Below are 22,651 nucleotides of genomic sequence, written 5' to 3'. Positions count from 1 at the left end.
AAGATAAGAAAGTAAGCAGCCAGGCTGAAAAAACTATCCATAAAGGAATATTTACATTAAGTGGCAGGTGACATAGCCAAGACTAAAGCCTTCTGTTTTATTTTCCAAGTGCAAAGAAAGTATATATAGCTGCACACGATTCTACCAATGTCAGGAAATAAAAATGTTTAACATTCCTCTCTTCATTTATTTTTTTCTCCCTTCCTTTATGCTCCTGGATAGGGGAGAGGGCCACACAACTGGCACACCAACACTTCTACGTAGAGTGGTTTTAAGTATCAGTACTCAGCAATGTTCGGTGACATTCCAGGAGTTTTAAGTGCTTTCCTCTCTACCAAACACAAGTTCTTGCTGCTTCTGCAGGACGTGATCATGCATTTCCAGCAGTTCTCACATGCTTCCCCCTGAATGGGGCCAACTGGGAGGCAGGCTTGTCACATCACCACATTCTTTTTTTTTTTTTTTTTTTTTTTTTTAAGATTTTATTCATTTATGAGAGACACACAGAGAAGCAGAGACACAGGTAGAGGGAGAAGCAGGCTCCATGTGGGGAGCCTGATGCGGAACTTGATCCCGGGACCCCAGGATCACACCCTGGGCCGAAGGCAGGCTCCAAACTGCTGAGCCACCCAGGCATCCCACGTCACCACATTCTTATCAAGAAATGGCCAGGAATTGGGGCGCCTTGGTGGCTCAGTCGGTTAAGCATCCGACTCCTGATTTCAGGTCAAGTCATGATCTTAGAGTTTTGGGTTCGAGCCCTCTGTCAGGCTCTGCACTAGGAGTGGAGCCTGCTTGGGATTCTCCCTCTCCCTCTGCCCCCTTCCGATAAAGAAAGAAAGGGAAGAAGGAAAAGGAAGGGAGGTAGGAAGAGAAGGAGAGAAGCAGAGAGGGGGGGGGGGCAAGCAGGCCAGAACACCTAATGTGTGAAAATCATATTCGGATACGTATGGTATTATCTTACTTCGTATATAACAACAAAGTTCCTCACTGAGTGCATGACTTTTCTACTCAAGAAAAGCAACCTTTACTCTGAAATTTAGTAAAGCAAGCTGTTATCTAGCATAGAACCTTAACTCTCCACTCTGGCTTGCTCTCATATAATCGAGGCACTTGGTTCTATTTCTCCAACTGTAAAATGTAGGCATGACTTACTGCTTTTCTATGATCACATACTGTAAGTTGGAGGCCCTTGTAATAACTACAGAGAAGAATTAAAAAAAAAACAGCATATACATGTGTGCGCAATTAAAATTTTTTCATTATTAACTGTTGGCTCGGAGGAAAATGACGTAGTGAGCACCTCTGGTAAAAAGCAGCTACTCAGAAAGTAATTCCACAAAAGCGTCTTCCATTTTGTGGAGGTGTAAATAGCAATTAACATTTGCACAGCACTTTTGGGATTATAAGATGTTTTTCAAATAGTATCTCCTTTGCTCTGAGTGAAGCATATTAGGGGCTAGGGTGGGTGTTTACATATAGAATGAGGTGCCCGAGCCCCGGCCCAGACCTGAGAGAGAGAGAGAGACTCTCTGGGGATGGGGACCCGGGAATCTGCATTTTTGCTTCCTTCTCAGTTACTCCAAACCACTGCCAGGTTCAATCACAAAGGAAACCTAAGGCTTGCTTAATGGTACAGCACCAAGCATATGGGATTTTAAGAATGAAATTCTGAATGTGAAAACAGATGCCAACATTTATTTGCTATGTGATCTATGAGTCTCTCAAGAGCTCACAGTAACTTTTTGGATGATGGAAACATCCCCAGCACCTCATATCCATCACCTACTTCTCAGAGCTGTGGTGCGGATTAAGTAAAGTCATACATATGAAACTGCATACAAACGCACAGTGATATAAAAATTTTACTAATTGTAACCACTACTATAAAGCATCAAGTGTACTGATGAACCTTATAAACTTCCCAGGTGAAAAAATAAGAACCAGACACAACACGTTCACTATGTATAAAAACAGCTCAAGGGTTATCTCTGCAACAAAACCTTCATCTTCTACTTTCCATTAGACATATGAAAAGAAAACTGAAAAGAGGTGACTCTTGCCTCAATGGTGCTTTTCTTCCCCTGTTCCTCAAACACAGACCGGTGTGTGCGAGCCTTCAATCCCACCTCTCACTTAGAGCCACTGCCTGGTGCTACCCTAGTTCTAGAGTAGAAAGACCTCACTACCTTTAAATTCTGAAAAACAAAAGCAAATTCTGAGCTTTTACTGTGCGGAGTACTGTCTCTTCATGGTAAAGGAAATAACAGTAGGCCCTCCTGGACATCAATTCCTTCTTCCTTTTCAAAGCAGGTTTCATGTCAGTGGCTGGCTTTGCAGAATCTACCCAGAAAGAAGGGTCTTGGGAGAAAAACTAGGCTGACTGGGATGGGACCCAGGGAATCTCTGTATTTCTGTGCTCATGCAATTTTGTGTTTAAACACAAAATTATCAAGCAATGAACAAATCGTCTTTTATGTTAGGGAAATTATAGTATAAATTAAATCTCTGTAATCAAGATGTTAGGATACGCTAAGATTTACATTTAAAAATATTCCAGCACTCAAGAGACGCCTGGCTAGCTCAGTGAGCAGAGCAGGAGACTCTTGATCTTGGGAGTTGTATGTTCAAGCCCCACATTGGGCCTAGAGTTAAGAAAAGAAAAGACAAGAAAAGGAAAGAATGGAAAGAAAGAATGGAAAGAAAGAAAGAAAGAAAGAAAGAAAGAAAGAAAGAAAGAAAGAAAGAAAGAAAGAAAGAAAGAAAGAAAGAAAGAAAGAAAGAAAAGAAAGAAAAGAAAAGAAAGAAAAGAAAAGAAAGAAAATAAACAAAAGAAAGAAAGAAAGAAAAAGAATCCTGTCTTAAAAAAAAAAAAAAAGCCAGCATTTGTAGGAGCTACAGTAACTACATTAAGTCAATCTAAGCTGAGAAAAGACAGCAAATAACAGCTTTTATTTTCATTTTAAGAAATATACAAAAAAAAAAAAAAAAGAAATATACAAAAGTAATAAAGGTATCTGTGAAACTAGGAATGTAATTAGATTATATTAAGGGAAAAGAACTAGTCGTAGAAGAGTTTGTATGGTACTGTATTTTGTAAAAAGTATCACAGATCTGTGACTATCTCTACAAGTGTAAAGAAAAAGCTGTACAAGAATATATACCAAAAGGTTAGTAGAGGTTTATTTCAAAATAGTGAGATTTTGTGATTTCCTTATTTTGCTTTAAATTTTCCTGTGTTTGCTGAATTTTATTTGCAATTAGCAGATTATACATTCATTAAAAAATTTAAAAACAGGGCACCTAGGTGGCTCAGCTGGTTAAGCTGCCTTTGGCTCAGTTCATGATCTCAGGGTCTTGGGATTGAGTCCTCCATCAGGCTCCCTGCTCAGTGGGGAGCCTACTTCTCCCTCTCCCCTGATGCTCTCTCACTCTCTCAAAGAAATAAAATTTTTTAAAAAATTGAAAAACAAACATCTCCGGACTCCTGGGTTGCTCAGCGGTTGAGCGTCTGCCTTTGGCTCAGGGCGTGGTCCTGGGGTCCTGGGATTGAGTCCCGCATCGGGCTCCCCGCGTGGAGCCTGCTTCTCCCTCTGCCAGTGTCTTTGCCTCTCTCTGTCTCTCATGAATAAATAAATAAAATCTTTAAAAAATAATAAACACCCCAAGACAATCAAAAAAATGAAAGCCAAAATCTTTGGCAAAGAAATGAAACTGCTTTTTTCATCTGAGTCGCCCCTCCCATGTTCTCTTTATTGTAGAAATACTGTAACCAATATTTGAAAGCAGGATTACCAATAATGCAAAATGAGATCTTCACATTTCTAACATGAACATACATACTCTATTCTTTGTAATATTTGCATTTTGGAGCATTTTCTTACATATATTTTTTCTATACATATGCACACATACATATACATACCTGAGAGCATTGAGAAGACCTTCTACACTATTGGGAGGTTGGTCCTTAAGAACTTTGATACAACCTTTCATCTAAGAAGAAAAGGAAATAGAAAAGGTAAAAATGTTTGTTTTCTTATATAACATTCATTATCTCAAAACAGTAGTACTTAAATTAGTACCACAAGATTCTAGAAATATTAAAATCATTATTCTTAGAAGAAGGGAAACAACCTACCCAAATGTTATTTTCAGTTTCTCTATCAAACAAAACTTTTTAAGAACCGAACCAGTCAAACAGAAGCACCATGCACACTAATGAGAAAACTAAGGGTTGCTAAGGGAAGACTTCCCAGAAAAGGTGTGGAGCAGTTTATGGAAGGACTGAATGGACACGCTGCCAAGGAACAGAGGAGCCTTTCCAAGTAGACAAACATCTTGATCAAAATAAAGTTTTTCACACGCTGAGGACAGAATCTTGCAGGACTAAAATGACTAGCACAGGGAAGTTTACAGAGGGCCTCACATGCCAGGAAGACTCAACCGTAACTAATGAGGCAGGGGCTGTTACGGGCTATAAAAAGGAAACAACTCAGTGAAGATGGTATGTAAGGACTATGAGGACTATGAAAACAGCATAGCAGAACTGAGGACTATGAAAACAGAGCACAGCAGAACCAGCACAGGCTTGAGAGTGCCTGGGTGGCTCAATCAATTGAGTGTCCTCCTCTTGATTTCAGCTCAGGTCATGGTCTTGGGATCCTGGGATGGAGTTCCACATTGGGCTCCATGCTCAGTGTGGCGTCTGCTTGGGAATTCTCTCTCCATCTACCCCTCACCTCACTCTTATGCAGGTACTTTCACTAATTAACTAAATAAAATCTAAAAAACAAAACAAAACAAAACAAAAACACCTCAAAGAAAGAACACACGGGCTTTGGAAGCCATGGAGATGTGGGTTCAAAATCCTATTCTAACATTCTAGCAATTATACTTGTAATTTCCTTAAGTGTCAGATTTTCTGTTAGTATGGAGGAGATAACATCTACATCCTCAGAGTATTTTCAAAGGAAGTGGGGAAACAAGAATAAAATTCCTGACACATAGTAATCACTCAATAAATGTTCACTCATTTCTTTTCACAGAGGATGGACATGAATAAAGAAAGGTAGGGAGGCTGGCTAGCAATCAGGAATCTAGACACGAAATGCCAAGAACCTGAACTAACTCTATCAAGGAAACCGGGGGCGGGGGGGGGGGGGCACCTGGGTGGTTCAGTGGGTTAACTGTCTGCCTACAGCTCAGGTTGTGATCTCAGGGTGCTGGGATTGAGTCCCTCTTTAAGCAGGGAATCTGCTTCTCCCTCAACCTCTGCTGATGTCTCTCTCTCTCTCTCTCAAATAAGTAAATAAAATCTTAAAAAAAAAAAAAAAAGGAAACTGGAAGACAGTCTTCACCAAATACTGGTTTGCTGAACTAGATGTGACAGGGTGAGGAGAGAAATTACAAAACAGGGAAATCAGGAAACTGCTTTATTCCTAATATAAACTTCTGTAGAGATAAGCAAAACAGAAGCCCAGACTAGGGCCACAAGTTATTATGATTGGGAGGGAGGAGAAAATCTATATTATATTGTCTTTCTTTCATTGGAGTACCTTTACTTTTTTTTTTGAAAGATTTTATTTATTTGGGACACCTGGGTGGCTCCGTGGTTGAGCATCTGCCTTCAGCTCAGGTTGTGATCCTGGGGTCCTGGGGTCCTGGGAATGAGTCCCACATCAGGCTCCCTACATGGAGCCTGCTTCTCCCTCTGCTAGTGTCTCTCATGAATAAAATCGTACAAAAAAAAAAAGAAGATTTTATTTATTTGAAAGAGAGACTGCGAGATCACAGAGTGAGAAGGAGAAGCAGACTCCCTGCCTGAGCAGGGAGCCCAACATGAGGCTGGATCCCAGAACCCTGAGATCATGACCTGAGCTGAAGGCAGACGCTTAACTGACTAAGCCACCCAGGTGCCCCCTCTACTGACTTTCTATTCTATATACATCTGGAAATAAATCTTTTGTTTGAAATGGCCTTTGGTCAAAGAATGAAAGGAAATTTCTTATGTCTGATTTTTTAAATTTATATTGCAAAATAGGCAGAAGGACTGCTGAGGAGTACGAGGGACACAGAGGCATGTTAAAAGACTCCAGCTATCCTTCAGTCACTCTACTCCACCCATATATGACTGTAAAAAGTCCAACATAAGAGGCAACAGAAACCCACCATTATCAGAAACTATAATACTGAGAGGTCTGTGACAGAGTACAACCTGCAGCTCTTATAAATAAAATTAACGCTTATGATTTTCACTTATGGGAGTGGTTTGGAATTAAATAAAGCAATATAACTTACATCAATCTTTGATGTTTTGGCAAATGCTCCCACTGGATGTACATGGTCATAGAGTATTATGACACCCACCATTACCCTCAAGCAGAATGACACCGTCTCTTCATTTGTAAATCTGCTTCTGTATTCCCTGGAGGGTAGAAAATATGTGGATGGATGAGGCATATCTTAATGAGCTGATTCACCTTTTAGCTGGTGCTGAAAGATGTATCCTGTTGATCTCTAAAGGGAATACAAGCATTATAACCCCTCCCCCCTTTCTCCACAGTGAGATTCCTAGACAACTGAGGTAGGTGGAGCAGATATGATACATATTCTGATCTCTGCATCCTCCTTAGTTTACCGTAACTCCTTCTGCCTGGCAGAGATGAGGCAAATCAGAGAAATCAAAGTAGCCCCAAAGTAGTTTCAGCACAGGTGCTTTGTAAAGGCTGTTCCCACCAATATGATGGGAAAAGCCACTAGCTTAATGGAGCAATAGGTTTGTTATTTAGAAGCTAACTTAATATAAGCATTTACATTATTGTATTTGGATTCTAATTTTACTAAAATTCACTCATATTCTTCTCTCATTTGGAAAAAGGGATAGAACTTTTGTCTATATATAAGGCAGTGTGACATAGCAGAAAGCACCTAGAACCAGGATGAAGCCATCCAGGCACATGTGTGGCCAATCGGCCACTTTTCATAAAAAAGCCCCTTGACTTCCCAGGACCTCACTCCTCTACTGGAAACAATAATGAAGAGCTGCCCTCCTACTTCATAAGGTTTTCCAGTAAGATGATGTGTATAATAGTGCTTTGGAAAATGAAAAGCTCCACAAAAACAAGTTACCTAATAAAACCATATGCTATTTAGGAATCCAGGAGGAATTCTTTCTGCCTGCTGATAAGAAAATCCAGCCAGACACCACTGTGGCATATATGACAAATGCGTTGAAAGTGAAGGGAAACCCAGAAGAGAATTCAGATTAGTGTCGACCAAAAAATAAATATATAAATAAAATTAAGACTGTAAACTAACACTGAGAGAAAGGGACAAACAGAAGAGTAACTCTGTAGCCCTCTAGCAAAAAGACAAGGTGAGGTTCTTCACTGAAAAGGAGAGAAAATGCTGATGAGAAGCGTAATCAAAACAGCAAAGCTCTTCCCTATCTCCAATAAAAGCATCACAAAATTCCCCATTTAAAGCATCTAGTAAGTTTGTCTGACTGGTCTTAGGTACCTGAAAACCCACTGTATTTTCTACTTAACCAGAAGTTACATTAGCTTCAAATTATCTTCATATTGTTCATATATAAGCAATGGATACTTCAGATATATTTAATTTCTGCCTTCCAAATAAGACATATTCATATCTAAACAACTGTTTCCATAGGATTGTTAAAGTGAAAAAGATCAGCTAATACTCACGGTGTTTCGAGCATGACTCTGCATACACTAGCCATGGTGCTTAGACAATCTGTGGTATTTTCTATTGGTAAATTTTTATTCTGTAAAAGTATGTGGAGAAAAAAGTGAAAGTAATAGTTACTACTTTAGTATTATTTAAAACCTAGTATAAGGTGAAAAACTGACAACTTTAAAATTTGGTTCCTACTCCTAATTTTGTAAAAAATGTACTAGGTACATTCTAGGTACTGTTCTCAGCTCTCCGAATACGGCTATGAGCAAGAGAACCAAGACCCTGCTCTCCTGAGAGTCACTTACCTTCCAGCTGAGTGGAAACAACCATTACATGCAGACAGGGCCTCACAGGCCATGAAGTATGGGGATTTTATTCCTTATACTGGGAAGTCACCAGAAACATTTTAAACAGAGGAAGAAGGGCCTGTGGTTTTTACTTGGCTGCTCTTTGGAGAAAGGACTATAGTGGGGCAAGAGCAGAAGAAATAAGACCAGCAGGAAAATGAATACTGTCATCCAGGTGAGAGGACAGTGGGCCAATCCAGGGAGGCAGAGCAAAGAGAGAGGCTAAGTTTTCAGATTCAGGGTATATTTTGGAGGGAGAATCAATAACACTGACAGAGGAGATGTAAGAAGTGAAATAAAGAAAGGAATTCAGGATGATAACCCCTAAGTTAGCTTGCTTTTGCAGGGGTACTATTAATTAAGTAGGAAAAGACTGAAGAAACGGCAAGGTTGGGAGAAAACACCAAGACTTTGGTTTGGCCACAATACCACTGAAGTGGTGTTGACTATGCATCCACAGGGAAGCTGGATAGGCAGGTAGATGTGTACATGTGGGCCTTGGGGAAGGGACAGGAGTCCACCCACACGCGCACAGGGATGGCAATGCCACAGGGCCTGCAGAGGTCACCAAGGCTGCAGACAGGAAGAAGAATCACAACATGAAGACTAGCTAGCTGTCCAGGCAACACTTACCTCTGATACAAATTTTGTCGTGGCATCACTTAAGGTTTTCAGCATTGGGGTTGCCTCAGCATAAAACAAAGACATTCGATTTGCCAATTCATTATTTACTTCATTTTCTCCTTCTGCCTGTGTGGAAAAGAAGAGCATGTAATATCAGTTCATAAATTGTTAAATATGATAACATTTATAAAAGAACCTAGGCAGAGTGCTTCTTTTGCTAATGCTTGTAAAATTACTCTAACAAATGCTCTTAAATTCTATTTTAGACCTTCTTGTGCAAATACTTAAATATTCTTTAAAAACGGGTTAAAAATGATATTAAGCAATTTTTCAGAAAGATGAACTTCCTTTGAAATACTATAAATGATATTAAGCAACTGAGTAAAACCTGGATGGCCTGCCTACTGTAACAAGGCTATGGAAGACAGGGAGATAAGGACACTGCCCTGGCTGCCTTTTCAAGACCATGCAGGGACCCACAATAACATACTAAGATGTGATGACCAAAAAAGGAGGTGAGAGGGAAGACTATCAGACTGGAAGAAACTAAAGTGGACTCTGAAGACCCTGCGTTTGCAGGTGATGATGGGCAGGTAACCACAGCATTCCAACCATTTCCAGTGGCTTAGAGTGTAACCCAGTGTGTTCAGTGTCATAAGGGGCACAGGCCAGGGAACAATAAGGCTGGGAAGGAAGGCTGGGGTCAGGCTGCAAGTGTCTTAGCTTCCAGCTTAAGTTCATATTTTTCCTCTGCACGTAACAGGGGGCCCCTGAACATGTTAGAAGAAAGGAACAACAATTAAGCCAATTTTCTAAAGCAAGTTGACTGATGGTGGTAGGCAGAGTGTGCCTAAGAAAAAAGAAAGAGATCATAGGTCAAAAAATGAATTCTGCTACAGGATGCCTGCCAGAGAGTGAATGAGGCTCTCAACTGGGACGGAAGAACTAAGATGGAAAGGGGTGAGTGAGGAAGAGAAAATATTTCACCTGACAACAGTTGGATGTACCTATAATTACTGAGGGCAAAAGACAAGGCAGTGGTGATTTAACAGTCTTTGGCCTTGAGGAGTAGCAGGATGGCTATAGCAGAGGACTGATTGGGTGTTATGTGTTTTGTTTTGTTTTGATTTGATCTCATATGATTTTACACGGTGGCTATGGAAAAGACATGGTAAGTTCAGCCTCACTGCAGGAACTGGTCTATGCAAAGCCAAACTGATGTAAAATAACAGATGCTTCATGAAGAGAGATCCTTCTCCTACCAAGCTCTGTCTTATAGCAGCCACTTCAGAAATATGGATTCAATGAAGAAAGGGGGGGGAGTGGAAGAACAGTCTTTCCTTTGGCACTTTCTTACAGCACTTACCACTCCTTACACTTATGTAATCCTTCTTTATTAAACTATCTAGTTGAGGCTGTAAGGCTGATCCTAGAAATTTCCCCATTTTTCACACCAATTAGCACAAAGTAGTAGCACAAAGTACCTCAAAATCCCTAGAGAAAAAGAGAATGTTTTCTATTTAAGATTTTACTTATAGTATTTGACTCCCTGGAGGTAGAAAAGGTTGAAGACAAGGAACAGGCACAGAAGTGCTCACAGCCATGACCTTACTCTCTCCTCTTGCCAATATTAGTATCCCATTCCAGGCCAACTTTTCTCCAGGACTCTTCCATTCTAAGACTATGGGGTCAAAAAACTCAAAACCATTAATTCACTGACTTTTGTATAATTAAAATAAGATTACACATGGGACGCCTGACTGGCTCAGCCAGGGGAGCATGCAACTTTTGATCTCAGGGTTGTGAGTTTGAGCCCTGTGGGGGTGTAGAAATTACTTAAAAATAAAACCCTTAAAAACATTAAAAAATAAATAAAATAAAATGAGAATACACAGGGAAATTTTATAAGTATCAATGATAGCAATTTTACTAAAGGATCATCAGGACTAAAGGGACTCAGTGGAAGAACAGGCCAGCACTGTGTGTGGTCTATGGTATCTTGCCCTTTCTCCTCACAGCTACAGCCCATAGTGGGTTACTGACTGTATCTGAATGGATGAGCACATGAACAACCAAACTAATGGCTATTATTACTATACCCCCGATTCAAAGCATTAACTTACTGGGACGTTATTAATCCTCATACGACTCAATGTTCTTCTATAATAGCTGAAATCGTTCTGTATGGCGGGATTTGTCATCTAAAGAAGACATTTATGAAAGAAAAATGTATTATGCACCCTAAATGACAGTGTAATGATAGTGTAAAAGTGAAAAATCTATTAGATACAGTTTTAACTAGTTAAGTAACACTTCCTACTTTGTAATACCATTTTAAGAACTAAAACTGGTATCAGCCAAGACAGCTTTTTGTACCTAAATTATGTAACACTGTACTTAGTCCTTACTGAACATATAAACCATGTAGACTGTTTTACAGTCATGATTCATATACTTCCCCTTTTCAATAATTTTGGGTAATACACTCAAAGGTTTCTCAAAGGCCAATATTACCAAATAAACAAAAACAAGAAGAAAAAGGTAAGAACTTGTTTTTAATTATTACAATAAATTATGTGTATGAGGGCAATCCTCAGACTAAATTTTTATATATAAATCCTTTGTACTCAAAGTATTAATAAAAGAGAACAATTTCCTGTTATGCAATCATAAAAGGCTGTAGTTAGGAATCCATCTCCTCCATTTATCAGACAAGGTCCCTGAGGTCTGGAAAGTCAAAGGACCTGCCTTATACCTAGTTACAGTGACAGAGCCTCAAGTGGATCAGGTCTCCTCATATGGAAGTTAGTACTTGTTTCTTTACCTTCAGTCCTTCTAACAAAGGGAGGATGGGTATACAGGGAAATAGGAAGAGAGATAGAGAGATGAGGAAGGAGGAGGAAGGAAGGAGAGAAGGAAAGAAAGAGGGAGGGAGGAAGGATCTTAACATTTTTATATAAAGGGATCCTGAAAATAAACTAGGGATGGGCAGAAAAGAAAAAATAATATTAGAAAAGGTCAATATTGTTCTAGAGATATTTTAAAAAATGAAGCTAAGTGAAGACTGAGTATTGGGTAATTTGCTATTTGCTACGCACGAAATATATCAAAAGACTTGTTATAACATTTAAATCTAGTTTTCCATGTTTCACTTAGGACCCACAAATACCATGAAAACACACTTTGACAAAGTCACCAGGCATTTCCTACAATGCTCACTGAAAGGCTCACAATGCCCATGCACTCAGGGGCAGCACAAAGTCCTACCTTGAGCTCGTCGAACCGGAGTGTGAAATGAAGGATCTCTGCAAACTGTTTGGCAAGAGCCTGCTCTCGCTCTAGATGCTGCGTGGGAGAGTATGGGGTACTTGTCAAGGCTCCCAGAAGACCTCTTAGTGCTGCTTCTAAAGAAAAGAAGATTAAAATGTTAAGCTGTATCTCCCTGATTTTTGTTTATTAAAAAGCGAGCTATTTATAAACGTTATGATTTTAATTCCCATAGAAATAAGGTCTCTTCAAAAGTCGTATTATCTAAATACAATCACTGAAATTGAATAGTGTTTAACAGAATAAAAGCCTTAAAGAAACCAATTCGGTTTTATAATTCCATAAACCCCAAATCAAAATAACACAGAATGTAAACCTGAATTAAACACCAGGATCAGCACTGTGCTGATTTTTATGAACTGGTAAGGGTTACCTACAGCTGAGTTAACTTCTTCAGTGGCATCATGTCCACACAGTCAAATCTCTACATGGCTGGGAATCAATTACCAACTTCTCATATTTTGAATATGTTGCTTATTTATAAACACAAATTGCTTTTTTTCAAATACTAAAGGAAACAAAGTATTTGGCTTAAATTATTAGCTTCCTGAATGTCTGAGAACTTCGCATCTTAGAATCATGATATAAATATTCTCTAATTCATTATATAAGTAAGATGGTCCCTTCGAAATAACTGCTCTTTTTGGAATGTTAGACTAACATATACTGTTTTTTTTTTTTTTTTTAGATTTTATTTATTTACTATTAATGAGAGACACAAAGAGAGAGGCAGAGACACAGGCAGAGAAGGGAGCCTGATGTGGGACTTGATCCGGGTCTCCAAGATCACGCCCTGGGCTGAAGGCAGGCGCCAAACCACTGAGCCACCCAGGTGAACCTACTGTGTTTTTTAAAAATGGAAATATTGGTGAAAGGGACCATAAGGGAAGGTGGGGGGAATCTGAGCAGGGAAAAATTAGAGGAAGACCATGAGAGACTCTGGGAAACAGACAAACAGTTGCAGAAGGGGAGGTGGGTGGAAGGATGGGGTAATTGGGTGATGAACATTAAGGAAGGCACATGATGCAATGAGCACTAGGTGTTATACTGTATGTTGGCAAATTGAATTTAAATAAAATTTTAAAATGTATATATAAGTGGAAATATTGATATTTCACTTAAAAAATAAATATCAAACTGGGATCTCTGGGTGGCGCAGTGGTTTGGCGCCTGTCTTTGGCCCAGGGCGCGATCCTGGAGACCCAGGATCGAATCCCACGTTGGGCTCCCGGTGCATGGAGCCTGCTTCTCCCTCTGCCTATGTCTCTGCCAATCTCTCTCTCTCTCTCTGTGTGACTATCATAAATAAATAAAAATTAAAAAAAAATCAAACTAATTAATTCACAGATTTTAGAATCTTGAATTCTAAAAATGCCAGATTCTTTTTAGAGAAAACAATTTATAATAGTAGATGGTGATCTGACACTAATGAATAAATGTCAGATTGAGTAAACAATAAATTTATGTCAGATCATCAACCCTTAACTTAAAAAAAAATACTAACTCTACTATTTATGAAGACCCTACCATGAACTAACATCCCTGCTGTGCACATGACCTCGTCTTTTATGTAACTTTTACCACTGACTCATATATAAGCATTACAGATGGGTATATACCAAGTTTCAAAGAGTTAGACCCCCAAGGGTATAGCTAATAAATTCAAGATGTTTCTGACTCTGCAGTCCTACCCTTTCCACCATAATACACAATAAACTGTCTCTCAAATATAGTAACATTCTACCTAGTGTTCTGTAACCTTAAAAAACGCGAATCTAGGGATTACTACATAGTAGGTATTTCTTGTATGTCTAACATGTATTAGTACTGAACCAGACACTACACAGATGTTATTTGTCATCTACACAGTAACTTCAAATGACAGTTCTTTTTTCCACAGCAAGTCAGGAAATGTACTGACTGTCTACTATGTGCCAGGTACTGGGGAACAGAAATGAAAGCCAACATATTCCCTAGGCCTACCTGGAGCGTGACTACACAGAGAAGGACAAATTATTACAGTTTAACGTGTTAAGAAGTACACGATAGAATGGAAAGATATAAAAAGAGAACCTCACCTAGTTGAAGGCTCAGGAAAAAGCCCTCTAAGTAAGTGACATTTGGGCTGAAAGTGAAGTGTACACTAAGGATGAGCAAGAGGGCAGTGAGCCAGATCCTGAGCTGAGAGGAGCAGGACATAGCAAGAAGAACTGCAAGAAGACCAACATAAGTAGAACAGAGATGCAAGGAGAGTAACCCAAGACTAGCACAATATGCATATAATTTATGTTCCATACCAAGTGTTCTGGTCTTGTCATTCTAATTCCCCTGGAGAAACTACTTAAGCATAATAGATTAATGTTTATGAAAACTCCACTTCATTTGCTATGTGTAGGATGGATTACAGGAGGACGGACGGATGGCATATAGAAATATAAGAGTGGACGTGAAAGTCAATTAAGAGGAAAAGTACATTTTAGCTATTTTGAAAAATGGTTTATTCATCTCAAGATTCATTCCATTTGTCAGTATTAATGTAAATGCAAAGCAAAGTCTGAGAGAGAGGAGAATAGTAAAAACCATTCAACACACACGTGTGCGCATCCACACCCCAATACTGTTACAGGCTGTTGTAGAAAAAAAGAAAGCTACATTTTCTAGATTTATCAAGTCTCAGGGTTAATGTAACATTTGCAGTGCTCTAAAAATTTGGGGGATGGCACAGCCCCTCCCCTGTGGAGTGCAGTCCAGTCACTTGGCTCAGGTGGGACAGCTGGTAACCATGTTGGAAGACTTCAGTTCCTGAATGGCTGGAGCCCTCAATGGCAAATCTATGGAAAAAGGTCATCTAAAAACAAGGACACTGATTATCTGACTTTGAGGCACCTGCATCAGCCTCTCATCTTGGGAACTTCTGTGGATACAAAACAGTCCTACTGGTCTAGAATAGAATGGCCTGTGTCAAGAAAGGAATCAGAGACAGAAGATTCCAGAAGGTGGCTCAGGTCTCTGGCTGAGTTGGAAAGAAAGAGAGGTCAAAGAAGAGATGATGTAAGGACTGTGGTCTTACTGATGGAGCTCCTAAAACAAAATCATATGATTAGGATTCTTAGGAAAGATAGGTGACATGAAGAAATTAACAGGCTACAAAACTCTAAATTCTAGAAGAAATTAGCTGATAGATCAGTGCACAAAATTGCAAGGAAAAGACCAACTGGGAGAAATAATAAAGACAGATTAGCCTACAAAGTAGAATAAGGGAAAACAACTAGATGCCTAGGAAGAGGAAGTCCCTGTGGAAAGTGCTCCTTTTTTAAAAAAAATTTATTCATTTATTCATGAGAGACAGAGACAGAGAGAGACAGAGAGAGAGAGGCAGAGACACAGGCAGAGGGAGAAGCAGGCCCCATGGCAGGGAGCCTGACATGGGATTCGATCCCGGGTCTCCAGGATCAGACCCTGGGCTGAAGGCAGTGCTAAACCGGTGAGCCACCCAGGCTGCCCAAAAGTGCTCCTTTAGTACAGGAGAAACACCAAGAAAAGCCAAAGGAGTCTGTTTACTCTCTGATCATACAACCTTCAATGAGGTGCCTCAACTCAGAAAGCCTTGGGCTGAAACAAGTACAGGAACTATCCCAGGCCGGCAACGTTAACCTTGTCGACAAAGGTCACTGTGTCTTCCAAATTAGTCAAGAGATTCCTTCCCTGTGTCTCTATAAATATGCAAACTGGCAAGGGATCAGGTTCTCTCTTCTGGGGTACACACCACTGTATATCTGTGATGCTGAAGCCAAGCAACTCTCTTCTTGGGACTGCAAGATTCTGAATGATCACATGTATCTTGACAGCTGGCGCTTTATGGGCTATTTGTAATGTTTATCCTCACCTATGGCTCAAGTAGGAAGAGGAGAGAGGAGGTTTAGTGGATATAAACCAGATGGTTCACCAGACTCAGGTCCAGAAAGGATACTGAAGCTCAGAGAATTTAAGTCATGTGGTCACGACCACACAACCAATACTTAGCAAACAGCAGATTTTAAATAGGAAGCTATGCCTCCAAAGCCCAAAGTCCATTATTATTGCTTCTCCTAAATACCCAATACATATTTGATACATCAGATGTGTTTAACCATTAATTCATCCCTCACTCACTCAAGAGACAAAGAGTTTCTATCATATGTAAACAAAGATGTGCTTCTGTCAACAAGGAAACTGGAAACATTACTAACCAGGTTACTGGCAAAGAGATGTAAACTGTCCTATGTTAAATTTGTACTTTGCTCATAACTTTACAGAGAAGTCGCTAGAGTTAATCAAAGATCCAGGCTCTGACAGGATGTATGAAAGATGACAGCTTCTTGCTATTACCTATGTTACAAATACCATTCTGCCGAAATGGAACACATACCACTAGCCTGATTTAATTCCGATAGTTAAAACATAAGAAAACATGGAAGCCTAACTGGTTCAGCCTAGTTTACAATTATTCTTTTAAAGTAGCAAATGCTAAGAGACTAAGATGAGCCTCAGGAGGCCTGAGCACCATCTAAAGACATATAACTTCAAAGGCAGCTAGAAACTAGCAGTGCAAGAAACACTCTAAAGATGAAGGAGTAAAGATAATCACAATTAGAAGACCTAAGCTCAATGAGGTCACAAAACTATAGACCACGTAGATACTTGATCAAAAAAGGCTGGCAGCATGAAAGAACTGTCGCGCTTGAGAAAATAAGTTATAATTCTTATTTCTAGTAAGAAAAGTTATACCAACACTTCTATCTCAACAATCTGTACCTTTAACAGTCTATACTTCATCTAAGGAAAAGCAGCAGTTCTCTCAGTTTTTAAAAAACCTAGGCATTAAAAAGAAAAAAAAAAATGAACCCAGCTTTCAAGCAGGCTGCAGACCAAGTGGCCCAAGTAGCTGATATGAAGGTATAGACAGCCAGATATAAAAAACTAGGAAGTGATAGGGACCTGCTGGACACTGGAAAGCGCAAGCCCTATGGTAGTGCACAGAAATGCTTTGCCACAGAGATCGCTAAAGCCAACTGAGATGCTGCTGACTGACCAATCACTGCCTAAGCTGATTTTTCCCAAGCATCTAGAGACTTAGAAACAACAACAAGATATAGAACCCAAATAATTACCCATTTTTAAAACTTGGCAACTTCCATCTTTCAAATGACTCCAGGGGCTAATTGCCTAAATCTCACCTGCTCTGCCTCCTTCTTCTCCAATAAAGGGAATTCCAATTTTGCTTACTCACTGTATGGAAGGCACAACGCTGATCTCTGAAGAATTTTTCCCATACTAGGGAAAAAGCAAATGATTTCGAATGCTTTTTATTTTAATAACTCCCTAAATACCTGTGGGCACATCATCAACTTGTTATTTCTCTTGTACTATTTTAGATACACGAACTGACTGTAATCAGCAATGATCTTTAAGAATACAAGAATTTAAATAGCCAAAGGGCCTGAGGACTAGTTATCACATATGGGACAGGATTTCTGTAGAGATGGAGAGAAATTCTACCAAGTGGTTTCTCATACTAGGATCTTTTAGGCTACAAAAAAAAGAAATCAGTCATTTCCTAGTGGAAGATATCATTTTTTTGGGAGAAATGATCTAAAGAAATTAAAGACCTGGGTTGATAGGGATGGTAAGATTATGCTGTAATCTTACAGTCTAACAAGACTGCTGTACCTATGTAGCATACAAATTTAGCAAGGTGAACACAAAATATTCTATATTAATTCCTTATCAATATATGTCTTTTTCACTAGGGAAGTCATAATTACAAAACTTTCAACTTACCTAACCTCTGAGAAAATTCATAAAATGTCTTTAATTTGCCTACTAGTGGGACAACTGCACCCCAAGCCTTCTCTTGCAACTTCTCATCTGCTGGATGCTGGATTGCCTTCAAAATCCAAAGAATAAAAAGAGTTAGAGTTTTCAAAATCAAAACAGTATTATTTTTACATTAAAATATAGGTTTCAGCAAACATAGGAAACCCTGGTATACTCAATAAAATATGACCAGTCTTTCAAATCATTAGGCAATCTTTTGTGAATATAGAGGGTCACTCCCAAAGAGATGTATTTTCTTGCTTTCATCTTTCATTTGCTTAATCTTTTATGGAACTTAATGCTTTTTTCAACAATCTGGCTTGGTTTCTCTAACATCTTCAAACAAGCTAAACATGCTATTTGAAAGCTGAAACTCGTAACCAAGATGGGGAGAGCATATGGGGGTCCTTATAAACATTATCAGGAGGTTATTGACATGCTTAGATTTTCTCAAGGCATTAGTACTCTGACTCCATCCACCTCAAACTGAAAAACAAGAGAGCAAAATAAAATTGAAACCAGACAGATTTAGGGAATGCTCTGAATAAATAAGCTACAAACTAAACAAATGGGCTATATATTACTTACATAATGTGCCTTACAAAAGCTTGCCACTATATGCAAATTTTCTTGATTTTTTATATAAAACGTTTTTTTAAAAACCTTTTAAATCTTTTTAAAAGATTGTATTAATTTATTTGAGAAAAAGAGAGAGCATGAGGAGGGGAAGTGGCAGAGGGAGAAGCAGACTGGGAGGGAGCCCAATGTGGGGCTGAGATCACGGCCTGAGCCCAAGTCCAACGCTCAACCAACTGAACCACACCCAGGCACCCTTATATAAAACATTTTAAAATGATGTTCAAACACAACAGAATTCTGAGGTGAATCACATTTATGTGGCTACCTAGAATTTTATTTTTTTTATTTTTTATTTTTTTTAAATAAACACACTTTTTTTTAAAAATTTATTTATGATAGTCACAGAGAGAGAGAGGGGCAGAGACACAGGCAGAGGGAGAAGCAGGCTCCATGCACCGGGAGCCCGATGTGGGATTCGATCCCGGGTCTCCAGGATCGCGCCCTGGGCCAAAGGCAGGCGCCAAACCGCTGCGCCACCCAGGGATCCCGCTACCTAGAATTTTAAAGAAAGCCTGACATTACATATAACACTCCTTCTTTCACATTAATACGAATATTTCAAAGGGACTGTGATACTATCCTGACATACACAAAAGTGTTCTTTTAGCCTCAAGCCCCATCTCAGCAGTTTTATTTTTTTAATGTTTTATTTTTTAGCAATGTTTTATATCAAATAGTAAAAATCTATTAATTATTCAGGAAATAGATGAAAATTAAAATTTTCTGTTCTGTTCCTGAGAATCATATTCAACTTTTCTTACAAGGATCTAAAAATTTTTTTCGGGACACCTGGGTGGCTCAGCAGTTTAGCACCTGCCTTCAGCCCAGGGTGTGATCCTGGAGTCCTGGAATTGAGTCCCATGTTGGGCTCCCTGCATGGAGCCTGCTTCTCCCTCTCTCTCTGTCTCTCATGAATAAATAAAATATAAATAAATAAATAAATAAATAAATAAATAAATAAATAAATAATATTTTTCAAAATATCATCTCATTCTCATAATATCAAAATGCTCTGGCAAACATTACCCACTTTCACAACTGAGTTAACTACTTCCCTAACCCTGCCCTGCCTCGATTTAGAACTGAGACATTGGTTGCTCTTTTATGACAACATGTTACGGTTCTCACTCTAATTCCTTCTCCTTTCACATCAGTTACACTGTGTTAGGCGACATTTTTGGTATAGCACCCAGCACACCCCAACATGCAGAAAGGCACTTAATACATGCCAACAGTGAGAGTGTCGTGGAGCAGATATGGTAACTGATTTTCAAAAATGTTAACCCTGTACAGATATATTAAACATTAGTGAGTAATTCTTATTTCCCTGACTAGTGGTTCATCCTAGAGAATAGCTTTATTTAATAGATTCTGTATTAAAACACTATTTTAAAAATATGTAATTCCACATCTTAACCATAGGTTTTCACATTTAGCTTCCTCTCGAATGATAGTTTTTCTGAGACTATTTTCTAAAATGTAAGCCAATACAAGAGTACAAATAATTCTATAAATCTTATTTTACACACTGCCAAAGTGACCTCCAAAAAGGCAACCATTTTATAATAGAACTTGCATTAAGACAACCAGTTCATTAAAAAAAAAAAAAAAAAAGACTACTTGTTCCTTCATAAAGCACCCAGTAACTGAGCTTTTAGCAATGTATTATCATATATAACTGCATGTCAGTGATATGCTATTAGTAAATCTGAACAGTTTTTTCTATTGTCTCTGTTTTTCCATAGGTAAAATGGTTGTTCTACCAAGTTTATTGGTCTTCATATTGACAGTTACTGCAGTTACAGCTGTTCTTTGTATATTTGTATATAATCAGTTTTTATTTGTACCTTCATTTCTTGTTTTCCTATTATTCAGAAATTTTTTACAGAGTTAAACCCAAACATCAATATGTACTCCTCAGTGAAAATTTCTTCAAATGCTTGAATAGTTACACACTTCATCTACAGAAGAACAAATGTGGTTTTAAGAGTTTTCTAGCTTACATATTTTTTATCTATTTTATTTACCTAATTTCTCTGTCTTTAATTCTTTTACCAAAGAATTAATGAAGGTACCTTTATAGTAAGTCTCAAAGCCTGGTCAGGTGAATCTCTTCCCATCTCTTGTGATTCTCCCCTTTCCTTTTAGTATTCTTCAGTGTTATTTTTCTATATAAACTTTAACTTTGTGACATTTATTTACTTTCCCGCCTGATCAATCATGAATGCCACAAGCACACTTGCACAGAATGTGGCTACAGCACTAAATTGGGTGATCAGAGTATCCAAGGACAACTCCAACCTTTGGTCATTGCGTCTAAAGTTTCTGGTTTCACAGCTGAGTCCTCTTTGCAATGACTTCCTATGTAAGTTTTTCTATCATTTTACCCTCTTTTGGAAGATGATAACTACATTCAATTAAGTCAATATACACATTTCATTAAGTCAGTATAAAAACTCTGCAGTGAGCCTTCCCACACAGAAGCAGAGTAACCCTTCACTTGGTAAGTTAAAAAAAAAAAAAAAAAAAATCCTAAAGGCTCTAACCTTAAAAATAGGTAATGGTCTATAGCTCTACAGTGAATGAGATGTTTTTTCTTTATTGTTTATGGGAGACAACTATAAAAAACTGATCAGAATTCAATTATAAAATAAATTTTAAAGAAACTTAATGATATAAAACTGAATTAAGAATAGTATTAATGATAATCAATATGGAGACACCAAACATAACAAATTGTGAATTGTTGTGACCTATAAGGAAAGAATTCATTAATTAGTTAATTAAGGTCTTGTCTAATCATTTAAACCTTCCATTTCCACAAATTTTTTATTTTTTGAAATATGTTTAAATGTTCAGGACTTGAATTTTACAGAAATGATTACATGCCTTCATTTACTAAAATTTTAAGGTTTCACTTAAACTAATGATATTGGCAAGATTCATCTAAGCTCTTCTATTTACTTCTGCAACAGTTACTAATTGCTTCCTAAACACTGTTTTAGGTGCTGATGACACACAAATTAGTAAGAAACCAAGGTTATGCTCCTCAAGCTGTAGGTGGTGGTGGAGTTACCAACATTAAATTTCAGAAATTTTTTAAAAAAGCGATGGTTACCATAAAAGAAATGTGTACAAAGTGCTGGGGCAACAGAGTAAGGGGGAATTAATTACTGGGATGTAAAGGAAGGAAAGTGTATGTGCAAGACATTCAGGGAACAAACAGTCCAGAGCAGGAGAGGTAAAAAATGGAATGCACGTTATCTATAATTTCCCTCAGCTAATGATATAACCAGTGGCTAATCTAAACCAGAAACCCTGGAATCATTTAACTCCCCTTCTCCCTTATATTAAACATTCAGTCAATCACCAAAACCTGTGACCCCTTAGTCCAAAACTAAATCGTTCTGAATCATCTGATGCCTACACTTAGTTCTGGCTTCACTAACACTCCGTATGTCATTAGAGGAATGGAGCTGGATGGATATGGACTGTAAACCCAACACTTTGACAACCTCTGCACTGTTAGTTATACACATCATAAAAGAAGCATAAGGGGGGGGAATTGAAGAAACATGGCAATGACCTTAAGAAATACAGTGATGAGAAAGAGATAAGGTCCAGAGGCTGGGTGTTTCTTTTGGTGGTAGAGGCCACCGGAGTATATTCTGATGGGAAGAAGTCAACAGAAGAAAAAACACAGATGTAATTAAGAGAAGAAATAATTAAAAGAGTAAAGTTTCAGAGGAAGATGCAGAACAAAGGTAAAGAAATTAGTCTTGATAACAAGTAGAGACACAGCTTCTTCTGAAAAAGAGAAGAAGTGGAATAAGAGATGGACAGAAGCCTGGACAAGTTCAGAGGCTCATGACAAGAGAATTGAGGCGACCACACCAAATATTTGCTCCATGGTATAAAGTCATCAGACAGAGTCGGGGGAGTCCAGACCACAAGGATGACAACAGCCTTCTCCCAGAAGCACAGGAGGAGTGGAAAAAAAAGAGTAGCAGGACAAAAGGCCACAAAAAGTTACATTCTCTCTTCCTCTCCAAAAGTATAAAGAAGTATAAAAAGTATAAATAGTCCCCCATGGATACTGTAAATTTCAGTTTAAGAGCAACTAAAAAATAAATTTTTCTTTTATATACATAAATTGC

The 22,651-nt window shown here is 38.5% G+C and overlaps 1 protein-coding gene across 29 annotated transcripts in view; it reads right to left on the bottom strand.

Moving 5' to 3' along the window:
• Positions 1 to 22,651, bottom strand: part of CYRIB (CYFIP related Rac1 interactor B) — a 143,419-nt gene that overhangs the window by 2,261 nt on the left and 118,507 nt on the right. For 24 of the 29 annotated variants that reach the window (XM_072733921.1, XM_072733912.1, XM_072733933.1 and 21 more), the window contains 7 exons: positions 17,820 to 17,925; positions 11,940 to 12,076; positions 10,796 to 10,873; positions 8,682 to 8,798; positions 7,710 to 7,789; positions 6,301 to 6,427; positions 3,926 to 3,996 (listed from right to left, as the gene is read on the bottom strand). In XM_072733921.1, coding sequence (XP_072590022.1) covers positions 3,926 to 3,996; positions 6,301 to 6,427; positions 7,710 to 7,789; positions 8,682 to 8,798; positions 10,796 to 10,873; positions 11,940 to 12,076; positions 17,820 to 17,925 — 716 coding nt within the window. The remainder of the gene's footprint in view (positions 1 to 3,925; positions 3,997 to 6,300; positions 6,428 to 7,709; positions 7,790 to 8,681; positions 8,799 to 10,795; positions 10,874 to 11,939; positions 12,077 to 17,819; positions 17,926 to 22,651) is intronic. The other 5 variants (XM_072733936.1, XM_072733934.1, XM_072733935.1 and 2 more) reach the window with 1 other exon arrangement.

The sequence above is a fragment of the Vulpes vulpes genome, chromosome 13 (assembly GCF_048418805.1).
Source record: "Vulpes vulpes isolate BD-2025 chromosome 13, VulVul3, whole genome shotgun sequence".
In the NCBI taxonomy this organism is placed as follows: Eukaryota; Metazoa; Chordata; class Mammalia; order Carnivora; family Canidae; genus Vulpes; species Vulpes vulpes.
The sequence above is the reverse complement of the archived record's forward strand: the minus strand, read 5'-3'. Positions and strand labels throughout refer to the sequence as shown.